Source organism: Stomoxys calcitrans, chromosome 3 (assembly GCF_963082655.1).
Source record: "Stomoxys calcitrans chromosome 3, idStoCalc2.1, whole genome shotgun sequence".
In the NCBI taxonomy this organism is placed as follows: domain Eukaryota; kingdom Metazoa; phylum Arthropoda; class Insecta; order Diptera; family Muscidae; genus Stomoxys; species Stomoxys calcitrans.
Window position 1 is genome coordinate 187,511,521 of NC_081554.1, and position 13,998 is coordinate 187,525,518.

A 13,998-nucleotide genomic window follows, 5' to 3' on the forward strand; every position below is an offset into this window, starting at 1 on the left:
CACCAATAATAAATTTTATTACTTTATTAGTTTTAGACTGCTATATATCATAATTCTAAGAGAGAATGTTGCAACAGAGCCAAATTGAAACGAACAACAACAACATTTGGCAACCCTGGAAAAAAACGAAATCAAAATGCTTTACTACTACATACCAATCATAAATTCAATTGAATAACAAATGCAAGCGTAGTTTTGAAAAAATTAATAACAAATTAAATAAAAAATTAAAACAATAGAACAAGTAGATCATATTACAATGAGCTTTGCCATAGAAATTTTGAATCAGAATCAATGTGTTTTAGCTGAATTAAAAAAAAATAGTTTTCTGTGTCTACCAATAAGAGCAATTAATTCAAAATGAAAACAAAAATGTATTTAAAAATAAACAAATAAAGGGAATTGTAGTGAAATAATTACTTAAATGTGTTTTATTTGAATGAAGCAGTAAGACAGGAGATTAAAAAAGATATTTTAAAACAAAACAAGTAAATCGGAAGATCGGTTTATATGGGAGCTATATCAGGTTATAGACCGATTTAGACCGCACATAACACAGTTGTTGGAAGTCATAACAGAACACCGCATGCAAAATATCAGCCAAATCGGGCAATTCCTGGGGGTCAAGAAATAAAATCGGGAGATCGGTTTAGACCGATATGTGCAAAATTTCAAGCAGCCAGCTTTACGCGTCCGACCTCTATCGTGATTTCGGCAGACGGATGGACACGGCTAGATCGACTCAGAACGTCGAGATGATTAAGAATATATTGGGTTGCCCAAAAAGTAATTGCGGATTTTTCACATAGTCGGCGTTGACGAATTTTTTCACAGCTTGTGACTCCGTAATTGCATTCTTTCTTCTGTCGGTTATCAACTGTTACTTTTAGCTTGCTTTAGAAAAAAAGTGTAAAAAAAGTATATTTGATTAAATTTCATTCTAAGTTTTATTAAAAATGCATTTACTTTCTTTTAAAAAATCCGCAATTCCTTTTTGGGCAACCCAATATATACTTTATGGGGTTTTAGACGAATATTTCGAGGTGCTATAAACGGAATGACTAGATTAGTATACCCCCATGCTATGGTGGTGGATATAAAAATCAGGAGATCGATCTACATAGAAGCAATATCAACGCACAGACCGAATAAAACCAAATTTTTTTCGGTCTGTGTAAGAAATCATTGTAGAAAATTTAAGCACAATAGGATGAAAATTGCGCCCTCTATAAGCGCACTGTATATTAAAGGATAATTCAATGTCGATTTCTAATTTTTTTTGCAAAATTTAACCTTGATATTATCAAAGTTCAGCAATCCCATGGCGCCGGGTGCACGTACCGGATTGACACGATGGATTCCTTCATCGGCAAGGGCTGCCGCCTCAGTGCACAACACACTACTACAACAACATCGATATTCAGACAAAAAATAAAATTTCGATATTATCGATAGCGCCATCTATATTTTGCCAGCTCTAGTACAGTGGCCTCCTGGCGCTGGTTGTACGTATCGGATTGACACGATGGATTCATTCATCGGCAAGGGCTGCCGCCTCAGTGCACAACACACTACTACAACAACATCGATATTTACACAAAAAATAAAATTTTGATATTATTGATAGTGCCATCGATGTTATGCCAGCTCTACTACAGTGGGCTCCTGGACTCCAAAAATGGGCCTAACCTCCAAAAATGCATCGAGCACATAAGGACCAATAATTGGGACACAAATTAAAGGAATACGAGTCCAACATACAAATTATGGGCCAATGGATAAGGTTGCCAAAAATTCGTTCTTCTTTTTCATATATTAAAAAGAAATCGGAGCGGAACGGGAATTGAAACACTTAAATTATTTTATGCTCAAAAAATATATATGAGAGTGTATATATATATAATTTATTTTTGTATTTCCTTAATAGGTTTTTCTGTAACTTTAAATTCTAGTAGGCAAATTATATTTGCATTACAAAGTTAATAAAAGTATTCAAATTTCTAGTAAGAGAATACAGACGACTATAAAAAAAAATTTTAGGAATTTAAAATTTATGTGTACGAAAAATTAAAATTCAAAATAAAAATCGTTGTCATTTTATGCATACCTTAAAAATTTCAAATTTTTAGATGGGAAATACATATTGACTTTTTTTTGTGTAATAAATATAAATTTTAAATAAAATAAATATAAAAAAATTAATATTTTGCAAAAGAAGAACAAAATTGGATATTTTAAAAATATATTTAAGGTTAAATACTTATGCTGCAATAATTTGTATATGTTGAGGGAATAAAATTTGTAAAGTTAGCAAGGAAATCCAAATATTTAATAACCAAATATGAAAAGATTTCGGTTTTCTCAAAATTTTTTTCTTTCTTGGGGCCTTAACTGGATAGCAAAAAGTTTTCCATTTTCTGTTTCTTGTTTTGTTTTAAAATTACTTTTGTTTTTAAATTGACCTATCCATTTGGCCCCAAACAATTCGAGCTTCGCCTACATAAATTTTAGCCATACAAAAGGCAAACGCATAAATGTGGCGTGCTGATGTACGGTATCGCTTAAATAGTTCCAAAACAATGAGGTAATTGAAGCATTATTGAATTTGTAGTTGGCCATTGTTGTTTTCATGCCATTGATGATGTCCCCAGAATTCTCATAGTGTTGCACAATTAAAGGCGATTGGAAATGATGATCGAGTTTATTAGCCATTGCCAAGGGTAGTCGTCCAGCTTCCAGTTCACTGTACTCCTCCTTGTGGACAAACCAATAGCCACGTTGCTGTTGATTGGCATCATATTTGGCACATTTCTGATTGACATTCAATTTTGCCATGAAATGTTGCTGTGGCAATGTCAAACGTGATTCCGTGGCAATTTCATTATTCTTAAGCCTTATGGTATCACGAATTGCCTCTTCACGGTATTGTCTTTCCAATTTGAGCAGTTCATCTTCAACATTTAGGCCAAGTGGCATTGAGGTATGATTGTGCGGACGTATGTTGCTATCGATCACAGATGAAGTAGACGTAGGCGAGGTTTTGTTTGTGGCATTGGGCCTTATTATTTCCGGATCATTCAACAAGTCATTGCTGGATGTGGTTGTCCTAGTGCGTTGGTGCAATGAAGTTCCCGGAATTTGTGCAGCCAAAAAGAATGCTCCAGCTATGGTCATAACACTGGCCGCATAACTGACAGCCATTATGGTTATGTTGTTGAGCAAAAATTTGGCCAATGTGAATGAGGGTAACATCTGCATGAGCTCCGAGTAGGTAAGCCAGCCGCGCCGTAAACCTTCACGTCGAGCCAAAGTTTTTTCAATGCATGTAAGCTTGTCGAAAAACTGTTCATTCGATATGTATATATTCCATTCCTAAGGGAAAGAAGAAAATATTAATTAGAAAATTGGAAAAATTAAAGAATTTTTAAGAATTTCCTAAAACCAAAAATTTGACTGACTAACCAAACCTACTCGACTTAGACCCAGACATCTCGGGACGCACCCCAACTTAGTCGCAGAGTTCCTCGGTCTGGATACTTAACAGAACCCACCAGACGAATGGATGAGACACATCAAACAGCTACACCAACAAAATTTTTTTTCGTAGCCACCCCGACACGGGATGCCTGTGAGCACCACACTGGGCGATTTGATTTACTTAATTCTGTTTTCGCACACAGCAAGATTTTAATAATCTTATAATTATAGTATGTGAGGTAAGCAATATAGTTGGTTACAATAAAGATTATAAGGTATAACAATATTTGTACATCAGAGTTATGAATAGGACATATCTGACTATGGCATCATTTTTAAACCTCATTAAACTCCATGTCAAAAAAGGTTTTCGAGAACGGTGCAGGACTTTCATACCGATTAGTCCATGGACATATCTGACTATGGCATTGTAGTTTGTCTCCAGTCTTCTTGCAATCCTACAATCGCAACTACTAAAAATTTCACTTCTATAGAACAGTACGATATGACCAGAAGAAGACGGATATGCATTGGTGTAAATGTCTGTGGGTTAGAACTCTGATCTCACATTTGTGTGTTGCTCAATTGAAAAATACCCGAAGAATCCACAAGTTGAGGATAGTGAAATCCTTCATATACGGAGTTTCTGCAATTGCAGTCACGGACTAACGGCGATGTCAAGTTGAGAGTCTCAATGAGAGGTCGGACGGGCACTGGCTCTCTTTAATACAGAGTGCCTTTTATTCTCGATATGACAAGGCGAGTTATTGGCGCTTTTGATGATGGGGATCGCCACCTTCAAATGCATATCTGGCTACAACAACAAAATATCCATAGCAAAACAAAAAACAAAATTTCCTATAGAAATGAAATTTTGACAAAATTTCCTATAGAAATGAAATTTTGACAAAATTTCCTATAGAAATGAAATTTTGACAAAATTTCCTATTGAAATGAAATTTTGACAAAATTTCCTATAGAAATGAAATTTTGACAAAATTTCCTATAGAAATGAAATTTTGACAAAATTTCCTATAGAAATGAAATTTTGACAAAATTTCCTATAGAAATGAAATTTTGACAAAATTTCCTATAGAAATGAAATTTTGACAAAATTTCCTATAGAAATGAAATTTTGACAAAATTTCCTATAGAAATGAAATTTTGACAAAATTTCCTATAGAAATGAAATTTTGACAAAATTTCCTATAGAAATGAAATTTTGACAAAATTTCCTATAGAAATGAAATTTTCACAAAATTTCCTATAGAAATGAAATTTTGACAAAATTTCCTATAGAAATGAAATTTTGACAAAATTTCCTATAGAAATGAAATTTTGACAAAATTTTCTATAGAAATGAAATTTTGACAAAATTTCCTATAGAAATGAAATTTTGACAAAATTTCCTATAGAAATGAAATTTTGACAAAATTTCCTATAGAAATGAAATTTTGACAAAATTTCATATAGAAATGAAATTTTGACAAAATTTCCTATAGAAACGAAATTTTGACAAAATTTCCTATAGAAATGAAATTTTGACAAAATTTCCTATAGAAATGAAATTTTGACAAAATTTCCTATAGAAATGAAATTTTGACAAAATTTCCTATAGAAATGAAATTTTGACAAAATTTCCTATAGAAATTAAATTTTGACAAAATTTCCTATAGAAATGAAATTTTGACAAAATTTTCTATAAAAATAATACCCTACCCAATACCCTAACAGAAAATAAAATTTTGACAAAATTTCCTATAGAAATGAAATTTTCACAAAATTTCCTATAAAAAAAAATTTTGACAAAATTTCCTATAGAAATGAAATTTTGACAAAATTTCCTATAGAAATGAAATTTTGACAAAATTTCCTATAGAAATGAAATTTTGACAAAATTTCCTATAGAAATGAAATTTTGACAAAATTTCCTATAGAAATGAAATTTTGACAAAATTTCCTATAGAAATGAAATTTTGACAAAATTTCCTATAGAAATGAAATTTTGACAAAATTTCCTATAGAAATCAAAATTTTGACAAAATTTCCTATAGAAATGAAATTTTGACAAAATTTTCTATAGAAATGAAATTTTGACAAAATTTCCTATAGAAATGAAATTTTGACAAAATTTCCTATAGAAATGAAATTTTGACTAAATTTCCTATAAAAATGAAATTTTGACAAAATTTCCCTATAAAAATGAAATTTTGATAAAAATTTCTATAAAAGTGAAATTTTGACAACATTTCCTAAGAAATGAAATTTTGACATTTCCTAAGAAATGAAATTTTGACAAAATTTCCTATAGAAATCAAATATTGAAACGATTTTCCACAACAAAGAAATTTCCACACAATTTCCTAAAAAAATTAAGTTTTAACAAAATTTCGCATAGAAATGAAATTTTGACCCAATATCCTATGTTGTTGTAGCAGTGTGTTGCACAATGATGGCGATGAAGTACTCCATCGGGGTCAATCCAGTACGTGCAACCGGCTGCCATGGAATTGAATGTCCTATAAAAAGAGGATTCTGACAAAATTTCCTTCAAGATTGAAATTTGGACAAAATTTCCTAAAAAAAAAATTTTTGACAAAATCTTCTATACTTAAGATATTCTAACACAACACCAAATACATTTTGACTGAATTTCTAATAGCATCAATTGTAGCAAAACTTTCTATAGCAAAAAAATTTTAACAAAATTTCCCATGACAAAAAAAATTTACACAACTTGCGATAGCAAGAAAATTTTGACAAAAAATCCGAAAAATTTTCCAACCCAAACATTCTTTACAAAATTTCCCAAAACAAAAAATTTTTAACATATACATATAACAAAAAAAGTTGTACAAAATGTCCATAGCTAAGAAAAAAAGAAATTTTGAAAAATTTATCTATTTTGATTTTCTGAAAATTTTTCATAGCAAACAAAAATTGATAACATTTTCTTATCAAAGACAATTTGATTTGATAGAAATGACATTTTGACAAGATTTACTACAGGAATGAAAATTTGACAAAATTTTCTTTAGAAATTAAGTTTTGAATAATTTTTTTTTTATTTAATTTTCTGAATTTTGTAACTTTAAAGCCCTATAAGAGCCCAATCAATAAAAGTTCCTTTAGTAATGAAATTGTATTCGATAACCAAAAAAAAAAATTAATATTTAATTAAACTTAAAATATATTTATTCCTTCTACGATACTGCATCATTTTCAATGTGTTTTTTTAAGAAAAATCACGTTTTGCTTAGCTAGCGTTAAAATGCATAACTTTTGCCAATTTGTCATGGACATATTGACATCGAAAATTCCTATAAAGCACGTAACGTAGTTATTAAATAATTTTGGATTTGGATAAATTTTTAAAAGTTGACATTTTTTGTTAAAAATATTGATAAGTGATCAATTTTATTTAAATTCCTGAACAATTTATCAGTGATGAGAAATAAAAAGCATCTAATTTTAAAATACTACCAATACTTTATATATTAAACTACGTTGTAATATATGTATTGGTGCATTCTTGTTTTTGTTGCAGCCAGGTCTTTACGAACGAACGCCGCGGAAACATCATTTAAAGGCGCCAATAACACGCCTTGTCGTACCTAGCATCGATATTTAAACAAGAGCCCGTTCCACCCGGCCTTTCACTGATATTATCCACTCGATACCGCTGAATGTCCGCGACTGCAGTAGCAGCTACCCCGTATGGAGCATTCCAATATCCGCAACCTGTGGACGCAACCTATAGCTCCCAGCTATGCTTCTCGTGATAACGATGAACACCACACAGATTGAAGTTCAAAATTCCAGCCTGTGTGATGCTGATAGTTATCCCGTGTCGTTAGTTAGTCGTTCCAAGACTTTTTGAAACTAAAGGTTATTGACTGAACTAATATCTCAAGTTGTCATTACACAATTGCATAGTTTAGGCAAATTTTGCCTTAACGTATTCTGGCGACCTTCAAGTTATTTTCAAGGCATGTTATGCTTTTCATCGCTGGTATTCCGTATTACATTCCCATATGCTCTAGTGACAGAATATTTATCTTTTCTTCTTTCTCACTCCCATTACTTACAATTGCGCTTAAGAACTCCAGTTCCAATTCTTTTATGCGTTCTTCCGACATATTACCATCTTCAGCCCAATCAGATAAATAGATGTCCTCATCATAGCCAGCATAAAATTTGGTGGAAATCATCTATATATAGACAATAAAAAAAAATAAGGTAAGTCATTAGCAACAGGTGATAACATAAACCTACTCAATCAAAACACAGATAATGTGATTATCAATCTAATGACACTAAAAAAGGTCACACCTACCATAGAAACAATAAACAACTCTTGTGGTGTTATGCGTCTCACATAGCCAGGATCTGTTGCATATAAACGATCCAAATATATCAAAGCCATTATAAGGGCTGCTGGTGTGGCCGGTACCACACTGGAGGCCTCCACACAAGACAAACGATTTAGAGTATGGCCACGATGTGTATCAGAGAATAGCTCAGAGGCATATTCGGCCAAAGGCTTAGATACACCCATGGTTTCATTTTCATATAAATCTTGGCCGAAATACAAGGATTTGCGTATACGTTTCATAAATTCATCGTGTGGCATAACCTACAATAAAAACAAAGGTATATAATTTTGCTGTGCTAAATCCAACTGCATTATATATCAAAGCTCTCTTAAACCACATACAATTTATATGGAAAGGCTTTTAGTAGTAACACAGATACAACTATATTTGTTAAATTACCTTCTTCGTGGTGGTTTTTTTCGTCGTAGCAGCAGTAGCAGAGGTTTTTATGACGCATCCCTGTTTGCGCCCCATTGTTTTGTGATGAGGTGATTTGTTGTTGCTTTATTGGAAAACTGCTTTGGTGAAAGTGGGAGAACCATAGATAATTACAATTAAACAGGCGACAATTTTACATAATAATTTGATGAGCCATTTATTGTTCGTAATATAGACAATAAACGCACGTACCTTCCTTTCTATGATAGTAATATTCTCGTTTATTTACCCAACTTCTCTGACAATCTTGAGCTGATGGACACTAGAACACAAAAACACGCGAAAGACTAGCTGTCAGTTCAATACAAAAGGTCTAACCTGAATTACAACATACGGCGTTGGCAACTGTCAAGCTAACCGCAAACGTTAGCGCTACATGAATACGTTCAAAATTGGAAACTCAATTATAGTTGTTTTATTTTAGTTCTTATCCAGTGCAAGTCAAATGTTCTGGAAAGATTATCATTGAATATCATACGAAGTTGTACTGGTAAGTTATCAATATCATGAAATAACAGATAATAAGAACGGATTAATCGTGATTTGCACCATGTAGTACTAAAATAAAACGCAGCATACATTTGTTTATCCCCCGAGAGCCTTAAATACGGATTTAATGAGCAGTGTAAACGGAGTTTAAGATTGAAAAAATGTCATCAAAATCATAAATATCGCAATAATTCCCATTGTAGCACATCACAAATAAGAAGCTCGCCCTAGTAAAACAAGAGAACCAAACGTTTAAACATTTTTAAGAACAATAATAAAAACATCTCTCTGCAGTCTGTGCGACGTCAGCGTTCTGACAGTGCAGTGTCCAGACTTTTCCAACCCGAGCTCTTTGTCACCGAGTCATCGATAATTCTACCCTTCAGCATTGTCTCACCCCACCGAAAAAGATAGAAGTATCATCAAGCAAAGACCTAGAATACAATAAGATAACAAAGACACCCAATATGTAAAGATAGAGTATTTCGATTGCGCCTTTTGGATGCCAGATGTCGTTTATAAAAAATAGTCCATTCTTTCAGTTATATTTCAGTTACAAATAGTGGTCAACAGATGTCTCTGGTCAAAATGGACCCAATCTTCTTTAGTGATTTTTATAAAATTGGATATTTAAATTGTAATTTTGCATTACTGAGCCCTTAAAGCAATATATTCATGATTTAAATTAATGCGCACATGCACTGGGCTAGTACATATGTACTTTTTTATAGAATATGTGATAGTGGTGTCATCCCAATGAATACAATGCCATCTATGCGTTCAAAATGATCCCTAATCGACTTTGCAAATGCCATATCTTTAATGATCTAGAATACAATAAGATTCGGAACGGGATAGCCATGAGCACCACACAGACTGGATTGAGGTCCGATCTGTGTGGTGTTCATTGCTGTCACGAGAAGCTTAACTGCGAGCTACAGGACCCGTCCTCAGGTAGCGAGTAGTGGAATGCTCCATACGGAGTAGCTGTAGCGATATCGAGTGGAAAGTCTCAGTTAGAGGTTGGGCGGCACCGGTTCTTGCTAAAATACTCAGTGCCTATGATGCTCGAAATGACAAGGCGAGTTATTGGCGCTTTTAAGTAACCAATTGCCACCCCGTTTCCGTGGCGATCGGTCCTTTGGACCGGGACGATCTTGCTCACATACAGGAGGATCGCCACCTTACATGAAAATGTGGCGTACAACAACAACTAAAATGTAACTGAACGATTTTCACTAACGACATCTGGCATCCAAAAAGCGCAAGCGAAATACTGTCGGCCTTAAACCCCGTTTACACTGCTCGTTAAATCACAAAACTTAATTTAGAAATGAGTTTATGTGAAAGATTTCCTTTATAGAACTGTCAAATAAACTTATTTTAAGACTTTATTCAAGCGGATTTTAAAAGGTGGTCTCACCCGAACAGCTGTTAACAGCCGGCCAGGTTTGCCGGTATTAAGATGTCAGATTTTGTTCTCTCTTGTCTCTTTGTTGTCATCTTCTTTCTCGCATATTCTCAGCTCATGCACGCAAACGTATACACACAGGCACACAAATTTCTTTGTATGTGTTTTCAAAACGTCAGCATGATGGCAAGATGGCGGATTGCACCATATGATTTGTGGTTGTTGTACAAATGAGGCCACCTTTAATTGTTTCACCATGGGCTTCATTCCAGATTCAGTGAATCCTGGACTTCATTAAGTTTTGTGAATAAGGCCGTACATCTTTTCTTTGTTGACAATCCCTTCTGAACCCTAAAATATTCCTTATTAGAATGTCAACATGGGACTTCGGTTTAATTTTCTTTGCCATTTTAAATTAATTGATAGAATCAGAATATCAGCAAAATTGATGCCAGCTATATATCATAGTGTTGCGTTTTTGTGTTGTACGTTAAACCGCTAACCAGCTTAACGCTGAAGGCTATTCGTCGCCAGATGTCGTTAGGGGCTTTGTTATTGTCCATCTGACAGCTGTCATATCTGCGCCCATTTCCGTTTCTTTCTACTGACAACAACGCAAGATGAAGTACGTATTTTTTCTTACTATAATAAATGAGAATTAATTGTGAAATATACAAAACATCTAAAATGATATAATAACATAAAACATTATGCCAGTATCACTGTTTAAGGCGGCAAATGAATGTGCAAGAATTTTGTGACAAACTACAAGGCTAATGGGAATTTTTTTGTTTGTAATTTTGCAGAATCGGTTTGTGTTCATTCAGTGGGTACAAAATCTACCCTGGCCATGGCAAGACCATGGTCAAAGTTGACGGCAAGGTAAGTAGTCGGCGATTTCATACATTTTGGTAAACAAATAAATTAATTTTGAATTATGTTTTTTAGACCTTCACTTTCCTGGACAAGAAATGCGAACGCTCCTACTTGATGAAGCGTAATCCCCGCAAGGTTACCTGGACCGTCTTGTACCGTCGCAAGCATCGCAAGGGTATCGAGGAGGAAGCCACCAAGAAGCGTACCCGCAGAACACAAAAGTTCCAACGCGCTATTGTCGGTGCCTCCTTGGCCGAAATCATGGCCAAGCGTAACATGAAACCTGAAGTGCGTCGTGCTCAACGCGAACAAGCCATCAAGGCTGCCAAGGATCAAAAGCGCGCCACCAAGGCCGCCAAGAAGGCCACTCAACCCGCCGCTGCCAAATCCAAGGCTGCTCCCAAGCAAAAGGCCGCCAAGGTTTCACAAAAGGCTGCTCCTCGTGTAGGTGGCAAGCGGTAAATTTAACCAAAATACCAAAAGGAAGTGAAGTGTTTTTAAAATTAAGTGTGTTTTTGTAAAACAAACCGTGCCGCAAAATCCCAAAACGTTTACGGATGTGAAATGAAAGAAAACAAAACAAAAAAATAGGAATAAAATCTTTTTACGGGTGTTAAAATCCGTATGGGAGTAAAAAAAATTGTTTGATGGCTTTATTTCTTTTTCAAGTGTTAGTTCAAAGTGTTCAAAACAAAGCTTTGGGGAAAAGTGGCCACTGTGGATCAGTTTTGAAAATGTTGGCGATAAGTGGATTTAAGAGATGATTGTCATAACTTGGCAAATGGCAAGCCAGCAAGAGATGTCTGGCCATCAACGCTTGTTATATGGCTGTAACTCTTGGCTGTTAATTATAGACGACATTCAACGAACTGATTTGAGATTTCTCCCATCATTTGTGCTCCAATTCAAGTTTTCATCTAATGGTGAAGTACCTCCTTTTTGTAAGGCTAAATTCGAAATGTGTGCCACTTGATGACACCTCCTCGTAGAAACGTTTCTGTTTCATTACTAGGCTTTTCTTATCTTTAACTCATATAGTGTCAACAAATGCTTTTGTGACTCTCTGGTTGGCGTTGTGACCATGTGACCACCTTGCTGATGTCCATCCCCGAACAATAGAAATTGAAGCGGCTGCCTCTGCCAGATAGTTGTTTTTGTAGCAGTCTTGTACACTGCGGCGGCAGACCTCGCCGATGAAGGAATCCATCGTGTTAATCCGGTGCGTACAACCGGCTGCCATGGGATTGTGCCAGATAGTAGTTGAACCAAAAATACTTTGGTTTGTCATTAGAGGTCATCTTCCGCTGATGCTATGAAAGGTGGAATGTTCATTGCTGACAATTTTTTGATCACTACCTCCACCGTGTCCGTCAGCTGCCGGTTTATTTCTGTTGTCCAGTTATGACCAAATGGGTTGCAAATTTTCTGGTCAGTCGTCATTAGAAGACTACAGGTTTCTCTCTCAAATCATCAACGCACCGCTACCAGACGGCATGATTATGAAGACTGTTGTTGTTGTTGTTGTTGTTGTTGTTGTTGTTGTTGTTGTTGTTGTTTTAACCACATTTGCATGTGGAGGTGGCGATCCTCCTCAAGCTCCTGTAGGTGAGAAAGTTCGTTCCGGTTCAAAGGACCGGTCGCCGAGGGAACAGGTGGTCATTGGTTATTTTAAAGGAGCCAATAACTCGCCTTGTCATGTCGAGCATCAGTATTTGTACAAGAGCCGGTGCAGTCCGGCCTCTCACTGAAACTCTGCGCTCGTAAGGAACTCCGTAAGGAACATTCCACTATCCGCAACCTATGGACGCGCTCGGTAGCCCGCAGCTAAGCTTCTCTTGACAGCAATGAACATCACACATTGGATCGAATGTTCCACAGCCTGTATGGTGCTCCCGTGACGGTTATGGAAACTGACTAGGTTGGGCTCCAAAAAGAAGATTTTGTCTCCTTTACTACCAGTCTTAGTTATGGGGTATTAAGAGCGTTTGAGGAGGAGAAAGTAGAGTTTGTTGTCTATTCACCGCTGATAGAGAAATCGATTGGAAAGTCTAATTGGTGGGCTTCAGTAAGATAGGGTTTTATGTTCCCTTCTATGGATCTTGGTTATCAATGTAGTATTACAAGATTGTGGTGTGTAGATTGTGGTCGTCGATGAGGATGATTGTCGTTTTGGTGGGAGCTAAATGTCTCTACTTTTTCTCATCCCAATCAAGGAACGCTTAAAATGCTGTCTATATGAACGCTGCCAACGTTGGAATTGGCATTCATGCAATAAAGATTGATCTTGTGCTGTTGTTATTGTTGTTGTAGCCACTTTTCCATGTGGAGGTGGCGATCGTCGTTCCGGCCCAAAGGACCGATCGCCGGGGGAACAGGTTGGCCATTGGTTATTTAAAGGCGTCAGGAACTCGCCTTGACATAGCGAGCATCATGACACTCAGTATTTAAGAGGGGGTGCCGCCCGTCCTCTCACTGAGACTCTCGGCTCGATACCGCTGATTGTCCGCGACTGTCAGTATCCGCAACATTTGGACATGCCCGTTAGCTCGTAGCTTCCCGCCTATGTGGTGCTCACAGCTATCCCCTGCTGGTGCTGTTTATCGAAGTGAGAAAAGTTGGGTTACGTAGAGGGCCGCTGCATGGTGTAGCTGCAGAAGTCTCAAGAGACTAACCACATGGGCGATGTTTTTGACAAAAGTTTCGACGGAATATGGAATTTCGAGGAAAACCTTAAAGAGGACTGAATTCCCAAATGGACTACCTACCGCTCAATAATTCGACACGAGGTTGTAGTTGATGGACAGGCTCCGCAGTCTGCATCGCATCGAAGGGATGGTCTGAGGCCTTTGCATCTGTACGTTCAGACACCTGTCGACTCTGTTGGAGGCAACAAACACGGCAGTGCTGATGATGTTCTGGGAAGATCGTTCT

The 13,998-nt window shown here is 35.9% G+C and overlaps 2 protein-coding genes across 4 annotated transcripts; one reads left to right on the forward strand and one right to left on the reverse strand.

Annotated features, from left to right (window-relative positions):
* Positions 1 to 1,857: 1,857 nt before the first annotated feature.
* On the reverse strand, positions 1,858 to 8,586 carry LOC106081390 (protein CNPPD1). 3 transcript variants are annotated; one of them, XM_013243302.2, is made up of 5 exons: positions 8,488 to 8,586; positions 8,253 to 8,368; positions 7,814 to 8,113; positions 7,566 to 7,688; positions 1,858 to 3,372 (listed from the first exon to the last, which is right to left on the reverse strand). In XM_013243302.2, exons 2-5 carry the CDS (start codon positions 8,325 to 8,327, stop codon positions 2,497 to 2,499), a joined length of 1,374 nt encoding a protein of 457 aa, XP_013098756.2. In that variant the 5' UTR covers positions 8,328 to 8,368; positions 8,488 to 8,586; the 3' UTR covers positions 1,858 to 2,496. The 3 variants fall into 3 exon arrangements, with proteins under 3 accessions (XP_013098756.2, XP_059221228.1, XP_059221230.1); XM_059365245.1 differs by having other exon boundaries at positions 8,484 to 8,584; XM_059365247.1 differs by having other exon boundaries at positions 8,253 to 8,371; positions 8,488 to 8,561.
* Positions 8,587 to 10,715: 2,129 nt separating this feature from the next.
* Positions 10,716 to 11,632, forward strand: LOC106081374 (large ribosomal subunit protein eL24). The gene is made up of 3 exons (XM_059364854.1): positions 10,716 to 10,816; positions 10,998 to 11,073; positions 11,140 to 11,632. Exons 1-3 carry the CDS (start codon positions 10,812 to 10,814, stop codon positions 11,527 to 11,529), a joined length of 471 nt encoding a protein of 156 aa, XP_059220837.1. The 5' UTR covers positions 10,716 to 10,811; the 3' UTR covers positions 11,530 to 11,632.
* The last annotated feature ends 2,366 nt before the right edge of the window (positions 11,633 to 13,998 follow it).

Coding starts and splice junctions, on each gene's coding strand:
- LOC106081390 (XM_013243302.2), bottom strand. CDS start 8,327: ATGGGGCGCAAACAGGGATGCGTCATAAAAACCTCTGCTACTGCTGCT. Junction 7,689..7,813: donor AGTTGTTTATTGTTTCTATG/GTAGGTGTGACC, acceptor GTCTATATATAG/ATGATTTCCACCAAATTTTA. Junction 3,373..7,565: donor TGGAGTTCTTAAGCGCAATT/GTAAGTAATGGG, acceptor TCTTTCCCTTAG/GAATGGAATATATACATATC.
- LOC106081374 (XM_059364854.1), top strand. Junction 11,074..11,139: donor TGGTCAAAGTTGACGGCAAG/GTAAGTAGTCGG, acceptor TATGTTTTTTAG/ACCTTCACTTTCCTGGACAA.